At 24.1% G+C, this 16003-nt stretch overlaps 1 protein-coding gene across 5 annotated transcripts in view; it reads right to left on the reverse strand.

Annotated features, from left to right (window-relative positions):
• LOC127290520 (TOX high mobility group box family member 3-like) overlaps nucleotides 1-16003 on the reverse strand; it is a 228154-nt gene that overhangs the window by 40949 nt on the left and 171202 nt on the right. For 4 of the 5 annotated variants that reach the window (XM_051319143.1, XM_051319141.1, XM_051319142.1 and 1 more), the window contains one exon: nucleotides 3165-3251. In XM_051319143.1, the coding sequence (XP_051175100.1) occupies nucleotides 3165-3251 (87 nt within the window). Of the gene's footprint in view, nucleotides 1-3164; nucleotides 3252-13714; nucleotides 13758-16003 lie in introns of all 5 variants that reach the window. The other variant, XM_051319144.1, reaches the window with a different exon arrangement.

Raw genomic sequence — 16003 nt, forward strand, 5'->3', positions numbered from 1 at the left:
CGATAACATCAGGAATTGTATATATATATGGAGTTTGAGTGAAAATAAATTAGGTGAAGGAGTTTTTAAAAAGCAATTTTCTCACACAATCGTGCAACAACCTCATTATTCAAAGTGTGTGCGATTTTTATCAAAACTTTGCCATTTCCTCTTCTTACAAACTCTCCATATATAATACACATACACAGCAAATATTATAATAAATATATCGAGATTAGCACGCCTCGTGTGTCACTCAACTTTGTATGTCAATGGACCCAGTTATAAACATTATGTAAATATTTTATGTCCCTCTGCATATATATATATATATATATACAATATGTGTGTGTGATAAGAATAGTGATGGCACGTGTATATTTTATAATACAAAAAGGATTGAAAAAATTTTTTTTTTACAATGAATAATAAGAAAGAATATCAATCACATAATAAAGCAAATTTACTCGTTGTTTTATTATTATTATTATTATTATATATAGATGCCATGAAGATTATTAGCAATTTTTTTATTACCAAAGAAGAGTATTAGAAATGTTTTTCCATATTTTGCATTACAAATATATTCAAATGAACCATTGATTATGCATGGATAAATAAATCTAAATGGGTCAAAGAATTATCGATTCTATTTCAAAAAAAAAAATACTTGCGCTTGCTGCTAATTATGCATATTGATTACTGTATACATAATAATTCATTTTTCGTAATAATCAATATAAAACAACTTGTCATTGGGGACAATAAACTTGGTTCTTCTTCTTCTTCGAGTTATTGTAAAACAAAAATAATTTATGAAAATTGGATCAAAATTGTTTAATATTTTTCAATATTTATAATTTTTTTATTTTATTACTATTTAAAAGAAATTTAAAACAAAAATTTTTTCACTTTAATTGTTTTAATTTCGCTTCTTTTTTTTCATTTTAAATATTTTAATTTCGTTTTTTTTTCACTTTAACTATTTTAGTTTAATTTTTTTCCCTTTCAATTCCCACTTGAAAAGATTCCACGGAAAGTGCCCCCTGGAGGTTCTATCAGAATTCCGCCGGAACTTCCAACGTATTTCCGTCGGAATTCCATCGGAGTTCCAAAGAATTTCCGATGGGATTCCAACGGAATTAGGACTCTACAAATTTTGAAAAAAAATTAATCGGAATTCCGTCGGAATCCCATTGGAAATTCTTTGGAACTCCGATGAAATTCCGACGGAATTACGTTGGAAGTTCCGGCGGAATTCTGATAGAACCTCCAGGGGGCACTTTCCGAGGAATCTTTCCAAGTGGGTTGTTTTAATAATAATAATAATAATAATAATAAAATTTATTTCTATATTCAATTTGGATTTTTTTTATTATTAAAAAATACAATACAGTACAGTAATTTGTACAAATGGGCATAGATTAATTGTCCGTCTAAATTAAATAAATAAATAAAAAGGATTCATATTTATTAAATGAAAATAATAATTTGAACTTTCAATTACAATATTGTTTTAATTTATCGATTGTAATTGTCGATTATAAATATATTGTAATTACCATCGATTGTAATCAATTAAAATTGCTATATCGATTTAAGACTGACATTAATTAAGACTAGAGATAATTAGGATCACTATTAATTAAGATCATCATTAATTAGGATCATCATTAATTAGGATTTTTTTTATTAATTAAGATAACCATTATACTGAAAAAAAATTTCAATAATCAATTATACTTGATTAAAATAAATATTTACCTGAACCAAATAATTATGTACTTTATAATAAATAAAATAATTTTTCTTCTTTGGTAGAATATTTGCCAATATATTAAATATATATAATAAAAAGTTGTATATAAAAAAAGAAAGATTAAATTTTTTTGTTTTGCAAATTATGATTCTAATATAAATTATTTTTTCTGTTTTACAGGTTAGTCAAAAACAACAAAAGATGTTTTCAATCCAGCAATTCGTGAGTAACAAATATTATCTAATTTAATTTCATCTTATTGTGGAATTGTTAATTTAAAAAAATATAAATTAAAAAAAAATATATCTTTTTTTTGCAATATTTTTTTTCAAAGCCAGTCTAATTTAGATTGTCATTAATTTTTTTTTTTTTTTTGCAATTCGCGACGCCATTTAGTTCCGGAAGTTTTTCGAATATTATTATCGCAAATCATCCTTTTTTTCTCCCGCTTGAAATATACAACATAGTGAATCACATACAGAAACGAGAATAAGTATTTCCGGTTTCAAGTTTTACCCCACAATAGAGTTTGCCATATAAATCTGTTGTCTTTTTTTTTTATTTTATTTTTTTTTTGCGTATTTTTAAATTAAAATCATCCGACTGTGACGAATTTTTTTTTTTTCTTTTGCAGTTGCAAAATAAGAACGACATAGTGTGTGATATTACCTCGGGCATTATACGAGTGACATAATGGGGGGGGGGGGGGGTAAAAAAGGAATATGAAGTAGTGTGGCGAGAGAAGAGATTCCAAATGGGATAACATAAAGTGGAAAGGCATGTCGAACGATTTTTGCGCATAAAAAAAAAAATCTCTTTTTATTACTTTCTTTCTATAAATCTATATTCATATATTAAAATTAGTTTTCTCGTTAAATTTAATATGAAAATTTTTTTCCTCTGACAAATTTTATTTTACTTTTTTAAATTAAAATTAAATAATTAATTATAAAGTTTATATAATTTGATTTTTTCGAAATTATTTAAAAATTCCCCCTTATTTAATAATATAAAAAAAAATTATAAATAATGAAACAATAATGAAAATAATTATTTTGAAATGATTTAAAGAAATGAAAGTATACGGATTAATTAGTTCAACCCATACTAGGATTTAATTAGATTCATTATTCTGACGTTATAATCATCTTTTCGTGATATTAATTAAAAGATTATTATTGTATATAAATAAGGAGTTTATAAAAAAAAAAAGTCATTAGACATAGCAAAGTGGCTAATTAGTTTTTCTATCTCGCGATGTTTATAATTGGAAAAATAGTAATTTGCTTGTGATGCGTATAAAAAAATGTAGAGTCGTAAAATTAAAAAAAAAAAAAATAGAGGCAATATAAAAAGTATATCGCGAAAATTAGTTGAGAGCAATAAAAAAGAATATTGCAAGAAATTAATTCGTGACAGTACTCACCTGATCAGTCATATTGTATCCGTCGTGATGATACGACGTCTGATGGTGCTGCGGTACGCTTAGAGACAAGTCGATGTTGTCACTTCTCTGCAAAAAAAAAATTTTTTTTTTTTACATTTGTCAAATTATTTTTTTATTTTAATTATTTCATTATTTTTTCTAATTTAATTATTTTAATTTAAAGAATTTTATTTTTTATTAAATAAAAATTTCCCCCCTTCTTTGTGCAATTAAAATAAAGTAAATTAACAAAATAATTTTGAAAAAAAAAAATCAAAAACAGAAATGCCGCATTGTTTAATTTAAATTCAGAAACTTATTGCGTAATTAAATAAATCATTCTCTGTTCAATTAAATGTCAGCTTCACTCTGTTCAATTAGAAACGCGAGTTTTATTTACTCAATTAAATAAATCAATTTTGTTTCAGAATTAAATTTCAAGATTTATCTGTTTATTCACAGTAGAATTTATATATATATTGTCGAAATAATTAAATTGAAATATATTTGTTTTAATTAAATTAGATTTGCAAATATTTATTAAATTATAATATATAATTCGGCAAATCAAATTTGAATACAGGAAAGAATTAAAATTACAAAAATATAATTATTATATAAAAAAAAAATAAAGGGAAAATTTTTATTATTAATTATGTTTTTAAAATATGCGGTTACTTTGCCGGAAAATAGAGTCATCATTAAATTACAGCAATTATGAGTTTCGTTTTATGTGCGTTCAATTAACCTCGCCCACCTTTAAATATAAATGTCCCTTAGGAGATTTCTAAATTGATAAAAATTAGAAAAACATAAAAATTACAGAAAACAAGAGTCTTAATTTAAATGTGTTTAACATTCAATTCCGGTTTTTATACTTTCACAAAGTTGCTAATAGATAAACATAATTATTTAATATATTAAAAAATAAAAAATAAATTGTAACTTGTTTGGCAAGCATTAACTGACAAATGATGGATATAAATCGATTGAAAGGAGATTAGCGTCAGAAAATGTTTTCTTTCGGAGCGTGCCGTTGATTCTTATGGGTTTTTTTTATTTTATTTTTTTTTTTTTTCCTCCTCAACTCTTTTAAAGGCCTCGAAGGTAAAGAAATCGCCATCATTTGTTCACCTGCCAATCGAGATCACGGCAGGTCTAGAACTCTCTTAAGTTAGTCGTTTCATTCCCACGACTGCGGGAAACGAGTCTCAATAGCTCGTTTTATTATAAACTTCGATAACGGGTTCTAATGACTTTATCGATCGTTAAATCGTGTATCTATAGGTAATCGTGTCAGCCGTCAGTTGATAATATAATATAAAGGAAAGAAGGACAAAATGTTAGATGATCGAGTGCATTTCAATGAATATAGAGAGAGAGAGATGAAATTTTATATTTATATATTATAAGTTTAACACTCGATGAGTGGTCACGTGGCAGTTACAAAATATTTTGCAACAAGATTATAATATACAATAGAAAAATTGTAAAATTATTTTTCGATTGTTTTATCATTAATTTTTAATTCAATTTTTATTTTAAATTAATTTTCGACTAATTTTTTATGAGCCAAAAGTTTTGAACGTTCAAATGAACAACTTGTTTTTTGTAACCTTCTTTAGGTACGAATTTTATTACAAAATATTGTTTTAAATATCTACAAAGAAGTTATTAATTTAATATTTGTTTAATTTACTATTTTATTTTACATTGACATTATAATTTCTACTAATTTATAGATTGCAAAAAAAATTTGTTCATTTGAACGTTCAAAACTTTTGGCTCATAATTTTTTAATATAATAATAAAAAGCATTTTTTCTTATTAATTTTTATGCCTCATTTTTTTTTTTTTTTAAATATTTGATATATTTTTGGTCTGATTGAATTAGAATTTTGATACAATTCAAAATGTAGTAACAATTGCATTTAGACTTTAATTATTCAAAGGAAGTTGTTACAATTTATCAACCCTCTCTCTCTGACTCTTGAAGTTGCACTCAATGAGGTCTCTTGCGGTTTAGCACTATACAATGAAGTTAGCAACCACAGCTGTGCACACTAAACATAAGTCTGTTGACTCGTAGCAATGTTTGTGTATGGAATTCCTTTCGCTTTAGTATATCAAAAAAAAACAAAAAAATTTTCAACTTAATGACAAAAGTGTGTCTCCATTTTTCTTTTTTCTGGTTAATTAAATGACTACCTGGCAGCTGCCATCATCAGAACCTTGAGACGAATAGGGGAATTTGTAATTAAGAATTAAAAAAAGTCATCAAGATAAAATCTCTCTAAAATTTTTTAGTTTCATTGATATTTATTTTATTCACATAAAGTTTGATGGAATTGTAATTTTTTTTTTATTTTTTGCGACATGGTAGAAGGTTTATAACCTTGTCAACTAAACTTTTCATTCTCGTGTATGCATATATATATATATTTATAATTCAACCTCAATGTGTACCTGTCACAGTCGTTAATAGAGAAATACGAGAAATATGTTATTAATAAACATGTACATACTCGTTTCGTTAGCAATTAATGTCCATCCACTGACAGCTTTATGAATCGTTTATAAAATCGAATACTGAACAATAGCGATAAACAATTTTGTTCCCGTTTACAAAAAAAAAAAAGAAATTCACAAAACCTAATTGAATCAACATTTTCACAAAAAGAAAAAAATGTCAAATTATTTAATAAAATAAAATCTATAATTTAAAGTATTCTACTTTTTTGTTTAAAAAAAAAAAATTCGCTGAATCACATTTACTTTTATTATATTATTATTATTATTATTATTTTACACAAAAGGCAAATCTATCATAATAAATATGATTGCAAAATATATAGTACGCTTTAAAATGTAGTCGTGTCGTAATATTATATTGTGAATGTAGGTCGTTAAATGAATATAAGAAAATGTAGTTTCACTCCGATATTTAATCAGATTAGTGAATAAAAATTTCTCAGTTATATATATAAATTTAAATTATTAATATTTAAATTGAAAATAAAAATTTGAAATAAATCCCCTTGAAAAATATATTTAAATATTTTATAATTCAAATTTTTTTTATATAGGTTAATTGAAACCCGGAAATTGATTATTAGTTTTTTTTTTAATCAAATATTTTTTTTTTATCTTTTTGGAATTTCACATATATTTGAATTTTAAAATTTGACTATTTTTTTATGGAATCATTGCTCAATGCGATCAGTGTTATTTTATTTAATTTTACTTTCTCGCTTTAGCTTCATTGCGAAATCGTTTTCTCCGCTCCAATTCCATTTTCGCAAGCAAAATCGCGCAATCCATCGTTAAAGTATAAGAAGTTTATGAAAAAAAAAAAAATAAAATAAAAAAAAATAAACCTCTCATATAAGTTCCATTGTTTCCTATCACGTACAGTTCCGGTCAAAATTGTCGAAAAAAATTTTTTAAATTAAATATTCTTAAATTAAATTCCTAAATTAAATTCTTAAATTAAATTCCTAAATTAAATTCTTAAATTAAATTCCTAAATTAAATTTTATTAATTAAAATAGTTTTTAATTTACAAAAAGCAATAGTTTCTTTAAAATACAATGAAAACTTTCTATTTTAACAAAGTATTATAATAATAACTCTTTTTTTTCTGAAAATACTTAACGTTTCCCATTATTTCATATACTTATGAGATGCCTTTTGTTTCTTTGTTATATTTCGTCTTTTGTTGCGTTTTTTTTTATAGCTTCATTAATATTCTATTTTTTTAACTCTTTGTCTTATTAAATATCTCACAATTGTTTCGTTGTCATTACAACACAAACTTTTTTTTGTTTATTTTATTATTTATTTTTTTTTTTTTTTTATAAAAAATGACATAAATCGACTGATTATTATTATTATTCTGTTAAAAGAATGGATTTTCTGTGAATGAGAAATTGATGAATGTTATTGTGTGTTTAAAAGAAAATTTAATTCCAAGGACAGAATTGAAAATGTCACAATATTTAAAATCGTGTGCATATATATACACTCAGAAAAAAATTCGTTTGAAGCAACCAAATTTTGGTTAAATCAACAAAATAAATGCAGTTAACCAAACATTTGGTTGCATAAACCAAACGTTTATTTAGCTCAATCAAATTTTTTTCTTTGTTCAAAAAATTTATTAAAATAAAACCAAACAGTTATTTAGATCAAATAAATATTTATTTGAATTAAACAAATTTTGTTTGAACTAACCAAAAAATTGGATAAATATAAAAAAATGGTACATTTGGTTCAAACATATCTTTTTTCTGAGTGTGTTATAGACAATAAAATTTTCACAGAGATGTAAAAAAATATTAAACCAGTTTTGCAAATTTCTTTTCACTTTTTTTTTTTTTTTATTTATGCAAATGAAATTTAACGGTCGTTAAAATTATACTCTAATTTATGTTAACATTAAATTCAATTTACAAACAACTTCTATTTATTTTAATACTATACATTAAAAATATAGGAAGACAGATTAATGTAAACCTTTTCTATACTTAATTATACGTCTTGTATAATTTCGAATTTTTCATTTTATTCTTTTGAAAGAACAAAATTCATAGAAAATCCAATTTTGAAAAAAACATAATTAGATTTTAAAAATTTTAAGATGTTTTTTTTTGAACCAAATTTTATTTTTATAAAATTGAGGAAAATTGGAGAAATAAGGGAGGTTTTTTTTTAAAAAAAAAAGAGTTTCAATTAGATGTTGATTTGTTGCAATTGGTCATTTCTTGGAACGTGGAGGGGTAAAAAAAATAATATATGAACCTACTCACTCGAATTATCGCAATTACGCACAAATTACGGGTCCTCTCTCTCTCTCATCCCATGGTTATATTGCATTGCTTGGACGGATATAATTCTTTGGTTTCTTTTTCTTCTCCCCCCCCCCTCCTTACCCCTTGTTTCTTAACCCAAGTTTTCTTAAGCAAAGTACACATTACCCATATCATAAAGAACAAAGACACAGAAGATATACTTTTCAGGACCCCATAAGTAGTGAAAAAAAAAGAAAAAAACAAAAATTAAAGTAGATAATGCCTTTGCTCTGCATTGTGGTTAACTATACGTTAAAAAAAAAAATTCATCCTCTCACACTGATAATTTTCTTATTTTCGTGTAAAAAACAAGTTTTATGAGTCAAAAGTAAATTGTTTCAGTCGAACTTTATAATAATGTCTCGAAAGCCGACGAAAAAAAATATATTTACCAAAAAAATATAAAAATAAATAATTTTATAAAAAAATATTTATTTATTTAAGTATCAACGGGCTTACAAAAAGAAGAAACGCTCTTTCGTACAAAGTAGTATTATGATAAGAAAAAAGAAAGAAAATTATAATAAAAAAGAAAAAGTAGTTACGCTGTGTTGTCCTCAAAATTAAATAACAATTCTGGCAAAATATAAAATAAATAGGAAAAATAATAATAAAATATAATAAATAAATAAAAATAATAATAATAATAATAATAAATATAAAATAAATTATAGATCACGTTGATTTAATTTATTAGCAAAATTATAAAATTAGCAAAGAAATTTTGATTTTTATATTAGAGAATTAATTAATTTTTCGCAAAAAAAAAAATAATTATTTTTATTGTAACAAAGTTGTGAGCGACGAATTGCCATTTGAATTCGCTTATCTTTCAATGTATATATATATACTTTCGTGTGTTGGCGATTCAAATGCTATTCATCAATTTCTCAGTTCCCTTCTCTCTATATAATACTTGAAGCTATCATTTTCTCACTTATATATATATATGTGCATACAGAACCATAGGAGAAGAGAAACGTCAGATAAGAGAATTTACGTAATTTGAAAGTTACACTTTATCTTATAGATTTTAAATAATCGTCTAGTTGAGGTACATTTATTTTAAAATAAAATTCTCTAAATGTTCATGATTGAAAAGACATGTTTTATAGAAAATCTTATCACATTTTATACCCTTTGATTTATTAGCGGTCAATTTTAATTGGATTTAATTGAATTCTAGGAAAATATTTATTTATTTTTTTTTTTTTTCATTTGAAGAAATTTATTATATTATATATATATATATATATATGTGTATTTTCAATTTGAAAGATTATATTCGTTAAATTAAATTTATTCCATTATGGTGCGGCTTGTAACAGATGACTAAAGTCTCTGCAGGAAGGATCAAATTTCAAGTCAAGACACATAACTCTTAAACGAGTACAATAAAAAGCAGTTGCAATTTACATCTTGACATAATCTCTAATTTCTGTCTTCGTGCAGTCGTTTCCTTATTGCTATCCAACATCCTCTCTGATGGTGTGTCTTACATAATTTCTCATGAAAACTCCCTTTTTTATTATTACATTTAGTATAGAATTTTTCGATTTTATTAAAAATAGTGTTTCATTTGCTGTTTTTTTTTAGGGGGGCAGAATTTTGGTAATTTAAAGAATTTTATTATGTTTAATTATTTTTTACGAAATTAAATGAATTTTTATTTCTCCGAAATTGAAAATGTCCGAAAAAAGGCAAAAAGATTTTGTCGCGATTTTTAAAATTGTCCAGTCAGAAATTATTAAGAAAATCGTGATTTATTTTGAAAAATCGCGCCAAAATCTTTCTGTTGATTGTTTTTTTTTTTTTTTGACTATTTGCAATTTCGGACAAATAAAAATTCGCTATAAATTTTGTCAAGTTATAATTCGTCAAAAAAAAAATTCTCTCAAATTCGAAATGTGCAAAATTCGTCTAAAAAAATAATTGTATCCAATAAAATTATTTAAAATAATTCCAACGATTTTAGCGGGAAATTTTAAAATTTAGAAACTTTAATTTTTATTAAAAAAATATATTTTCGAAATATTTAAAATAATTCCAACGATTTTAGCGGTAAATTTTAAAATTTAGAAACTTTAATTTTTATTAAAAAAAAAATATTTTCGAAATTCATCAGAATAAATTTGACAAAAACATTAAAGATTAGAAAAATAAATTTGCAAAATTTTGTGGTAAATTTTTGATAGAGAGAGAGAGGAAATAGATATTTGCGAATAATGGACGCGAATAACATTGGTAGAATAATTTTGGACGAAAGGAGGGGAGGATGGGGATAATAAGGGTTCTCTCCGCGATGCCGGAAGTGGAAAGTATCTCTCTCTCGCCGATCATGAAGGAACGCGAGGAATCGCGAATTTGATTCCTCAAATGCAATGTGTTACGCGGTCGTGGTGCCAGTTTCGTGTTTGGTATTTCATGCGTTTATGTTGCCATTCCCCTTCCTTCATTTCTCTATAATCGTTCGTAGGAACGTATAGAGGAACACAACGGAACGAGAACAATGCCGTCTGTACTCTCTCTCTCTCTCAATCCAATATATATATATATATATAGATAACCATAAACAGGAATTCAAATCATCTCGATATGCATATAAATTTCTCGTAGATCTCAATAATTACCTCTCACATCAAAAATAATTAAATGAAATTAAAAATTATTTTTTTATTTTGGAAAAATGTTTTTTTATTTATATAAAAAAATTTTTTTACCAAAAAATAAAATTCTTTTTATTCACCAGTAAAAAAATTATTAAAAAACGAAACAGTTTTTTTGTTCGCTTATTAAATAAAATTAAAATTTCGCCAACGTGAAAAAAAATAACTAAATTATTCGATTGGCTCTTGTTTTAACTGACTTCATCGAATCGAAAACTCGTTGAAAAATATCAGTGTGTGGTATATATATGAATTGGTGGAAAAATTAATTGAAAATTTCTGAAAATTCTCACACGAATTTATTTGCGTAGATATGTATATTTGAAATTACTTTTTTGTTTGCCGCTATATTGCTTTTACGAACGCAAAATACAAATAAATAGAGCAGAGTATGAGTATTGGAAAAAGGGGGGGGGGGGGGGTTTAAAAGTAAAAAAAAAAAAAAAAAGTAGGGATGACGCGCGGGTCCATAAAAATGAAGCTGGGTTTGTCGATAGGATATTTCGTTTGTTTTCAAGAGACGAGCCTTTTTTTTTTTTTCTATTGACCACTCGCGATTGTTTGATCTGTTAATTTGTGTTTGTTCAATGCTTCTACGTGTTTTTTTTATCCCCCTCTATGTAACCTCACGAAACGCTCGTTTTTTTCATATAAAAAAAATCACGTAACGAATTCGAAAATTATACAAACGAACTTGGTTTATTAATCTACGCGTTTTTTTTTTGAAAAATTCTTGAAAAAAAATATTTTCTAATTTAAAATTTAAAATTTTTTTAACTGGCAAAAAATAATTGTTAACTTTTTTTTATCTTATTTTTCAAAGTAAAAATTTATTTAAAAATAAAGAATAAATAGTATTTTAATAAAAATTTTGAAAAATAGAAATAACAGTTCTTTGTATATATATATATATATATATATATATATATATATATATTTCAAAAATGAAAAGCTGTTAACATGTTTTCTTATTTATATTCTTCGAGTTCTTATCTATTTTGGAATTCATCTTAAAATTTGATTTGATGCTCAATGCACTCTGTTATCAGTGAAGATGCATGAAATGCAAAAATATGCTTGATAAATAATGCATTTTACCATCAAAAGCGAAACATGAGTTGAGATCAATGAAAAATGCATGCGAGTGCTAACGTTCCCCGTCGTGCACGTATCATTTTCAATGTTTTATAAATAATATACACAATTTACGAAAAAGAATTATTATAAATATTTTCTTTAAAAAAAAAAATTTAATTTAATATTAAAATATCAATTTTTTGATGTTATTAAATATTACAGAATAAGTAAAAAATAGAGTATTAAAAACAAATTAAAAAATAAATTCATAACAAATTAATAACAAATTATTAAAAAATATTAAAAAATATTAAAAAATATTATTAAAAAATATTAAAAAATAAATTATTAAAAAAAAATTTTATATTAAACAAACGTTCATTAAAATATATAGGTACACATAAAAAAGTTCACTGGGAGAAAAAACTCATTTCATTTAAATTTAAATCAAAAGTAAATTAAATTTTCGAAAATTAAATTTGCAGAGATGAAAAAACTTTACTTTATATAAAATTTTCTTTGTAGTTTTTTGTTCATAAAAACTGAAAGCATTTTTTTTTTCTCCTCTCTTTTTGTTGAGAGTGGAATATTCATGGTGGACAATTTAATTTTTAGACAATTTCCGATATTGGTTCAACCCTAATTTCACGAATATAAAGAACAAAGAGTTTCTCAAACTTTTTCTTTTTTCAATTTAATACTCCTCAATTTAAATATAGTGTGTATACTTTTATAAAAAAAAAAAAATAAATGTTAAAAAAATTATATTTAAAAGTCAAATACCAATTTATGAAAGCTTTAATTAAAGTAAATTATAATTCGAAAATTAATTAAATTTTCATTTAAATTAAAAAGTAATTAAAAATTTAATTATTTTTTTATTAGTTAATATATTTTATATTATACATAAAATTATAATTAATAATTAATTAATAAATTTATACCTATAGTTGAAAAAAAAATATTTTGAAAATGAGTTTAAAAATACGGAAGTTAGAAAAGAATTTGGCAAAAAAAAAATTTTTTTTTAGAAAGTTTATTGATATTTTAAATTTTCAATGAGGAAATGAGTTAATAGAGGAAATGAACAAGGGGATAATAAAAATTTTGTTTTAAAAAATTGTCCTCGTTGCGACTATTACTGTCGGTTTATTAACGACAGTTTGAAGTTTTATATACCTGAAACCTGGTTGAGTTATGATCGCCAACTACTATAGACGTGACTGAAATACATTGACTTGACATTTAAACGAGAGAGGCGAATGTGTACAACACACTTTGAAAGATAACACAAAATGGATTTAAAGCAGAGTTCTTAAGCAAAAATGACTGGAAATGAATGCATAAATCACCATCACATTTTCATCTATCTCTTTCTCTCTCTCTTGGCGCAAAATCATCACGCTATACTCGTTGAGAATTTAACTTACTTTATTAATTGCACACATATATTTTGATAGAAACTTGAAATTCCTCCTATATATATTCATTGCAATAGTTTCACGAGAGTTTTGAAAACTGATAATTCACTTTAGCTGTAAAATGTATAATTAACAAAAAAAAAAAGAAGAATAATTTATCGTTTAGATAAAATTACCATTACCTTCCATTTTAATTTTTCGAGAAATTTACATTTTCATTGGAAAGTAAATTATCGTGTAACTTTACATTTTTCATATGGAAAGTTATGTGGGATAAAAATGGTTATAAAGATGTCAATTGAAAAATTTATATACATTTATTTATCCAATATTTCATTACATTTTCATTAAATTTTCATTATATTTTTCATTTTTATAAATTATTATATAAAATTATTATTTTATTCGTTTTTTAAAATTATTTTTGGGAAAATAAAAATTGATTTATTGAAAAAATGCGGCAATTTTTTTTTTAATCTTCAGTAAAAATAGTTTTTCTTTTTTGATTGAGGGAATAAAATCTGATTTGTTCTTACCGAAAGAGGAATCACGGTTAAAATCATCCAACTGGAAACTTACCTGTAATAAACAAGAAAACAGTAATTAGATGACAATTTTGACAGAAATGAATTAAATATTTATTATATATATCAAATTTCATAAATTTTATTTAATTAATAAAAAAATCAAAGAAAAAAATTTAATAATAAATATTTAGCGAAAAAAAATTGTTAAAACTAAATTTTAAATCCAAATTTCAGATTTACAATTTCAAATTTCCTGGCGAATTCCCATTAGCATAGAATGTAAAAAATATATATATGTATGTATAAAGGTGAATTTAAATTTCCAAGTCCTCAACGTTCCCAAGTTTACTTTCGGAGTTTTCAAAATATATACGAAAGAAAATTTTCGAGAGAAAAAAAGAGAGAGAAAAGTTTTATTGATACCGGTAAAACTTTTTTTTGGAATCCCAATGTTGATTTTTATTCTACAAAATTTTCTTCCATGTGTATTTCATGCTAACAGAATTTAAAGAAATTAAATCAACCCAACTTTTCCACCGGTTGAAAGCTTCTGCCAATATAAATTTTCATATATATATATATATATATTGCAGGGAAAAATTGCTCCCGTAACAAAAAAAAAAGTAAAACAATTTTTTTCTATAGAAATATTTTCAGTTAGTAAATTTTATAATGAATTAGTATTTTTTTTATTAAGTAAATTTTTTTTTAAATTTATACGTAATATTTTGCAGTGGATTTAATTTTTTCTCGAAATTATTCGTTGAGAGAGAAAATAAATTATAAAAATATTTCGTTGATGTGCACATTTGCAGTGCATTACGATTAGGTACGATAATTTGGGAAATTGGATTCAGGGCTTCGAGAGATGAACGTATTAACGCAGTATATCAAATTACGATGCTTATTAATATGCTCGACTGATAATTGTGTCAGCTTGATATGGAATGTTAGTGTGTGTGTGTGTTGTCGTCATCATCAATGTGTGAGAGTATTCGAGAATTTCTGATAGCACTCTAAAATTCAATATATTTCTTTTTTTATATATATATGAAAAAAACGGACATTTTTCTATATTCCCATCAATTTTTATTTAGCCATATCACGCTAATTGATAAAATCCTTTTTATTACTAATTATGTAATTTTTCTTATACTTCTCATATGCGGTAAATAGAATTCCTTTCCTGTTAATATTAAATATATTTATTTATAAATTTATTAAAAGATCTTTTTTTTTAATTTTTATCGATTAATTAATATGGCAATTAATGTCATCTTTGACGTTCGAATAAATTAAACTTGCTGATGTTTCAATTCATGATTCCTCATCTCGCATATATATAGTGAATAACTGTATGTACTTGGGGTATTAAATAAATTTGAAATATTTCATGAGGTTCGTGAATTTATTGTCGGGATAAGGTTAGTCAACAGTATAAGAAATTCTAACGAGATATAGAGAGAGAAAGAGAGGAAGGAACGGCATTCCTGAGTTTATATCGAGAGACAGACAGACACTATTGCGAGAGTTATTAAAAAACAATTCTTAAATTGCGATGGGATTAATTTTTTACGCCATTTTTCTTTTATTTAATTTTTTTTTGTTTTACACAGTTTTGTTAGCAATCAAATAAATATAAAATAAAAGACAAAATAAAATATAAAATAAAATACAAAAAATAAAGAATAAAATAAAAAATAGAAAAAAAATATATAAAATACAAAATAAAATATAAAATACAAAATAAAGTACGAAATAAAATATAAAATAAAATTAAAATAGTAAAAAATTAAAATATATAAAATTATTATTGGAACTTAAAAAAAATATCAATTTCTGTAATGCTTTGTAAGAAAAAAAAATCTAGTTAAGTAGCTGTATTTTTTTTTTACACTGTAATGACTTTTCATGATCGTAAAGTCGCAGTCATCTTTCGCAATATGATAGTTTCCAATGAAATACTTAACAAGCAAACTAAATTTGTTTTTTTTTTTATTTCAATATAAGAAAATTGACTTTTTATCTCATCATATTTGAAATAATATGAAACCAATCGTCATTACTGAGACTAAATTAGCTATATTGAATAAAAAAAAAAAAAGCAATTACTATTTGTATAATCACATCTAATAAACATATGAATAATTTAAGTATATACAGATTCTCTCTTTGAAATTCAAATATATATGAGTCTTTTGTTGTTGAAGAATTAACTCTCCATGCAATTATGCATACCATGAGAAATACATTTTTTTAAGTTCATCCTCAGGATATCCTTGCATATTTTTTCTTTTC

The sequence above is a fragment of the Leptopilina boulardi genome, unplaced genomic scaffold (genome assembly GCF_019393585.1).
Source record: "Leptopilina boulardi isolate dan_hultmark-lab unplaced genomic scaffold, ZJU_Lbou_2.1 LbouV2_70, whole genome shotgun sequence".
Classification (NCBI taxonomy): domain Eukaryota; kingdom Metazoa; phylum Arthropoda; class Insecta; order Hymenoptera; family Figitidae; genus Leptopilina; species Leptopilina boulardi.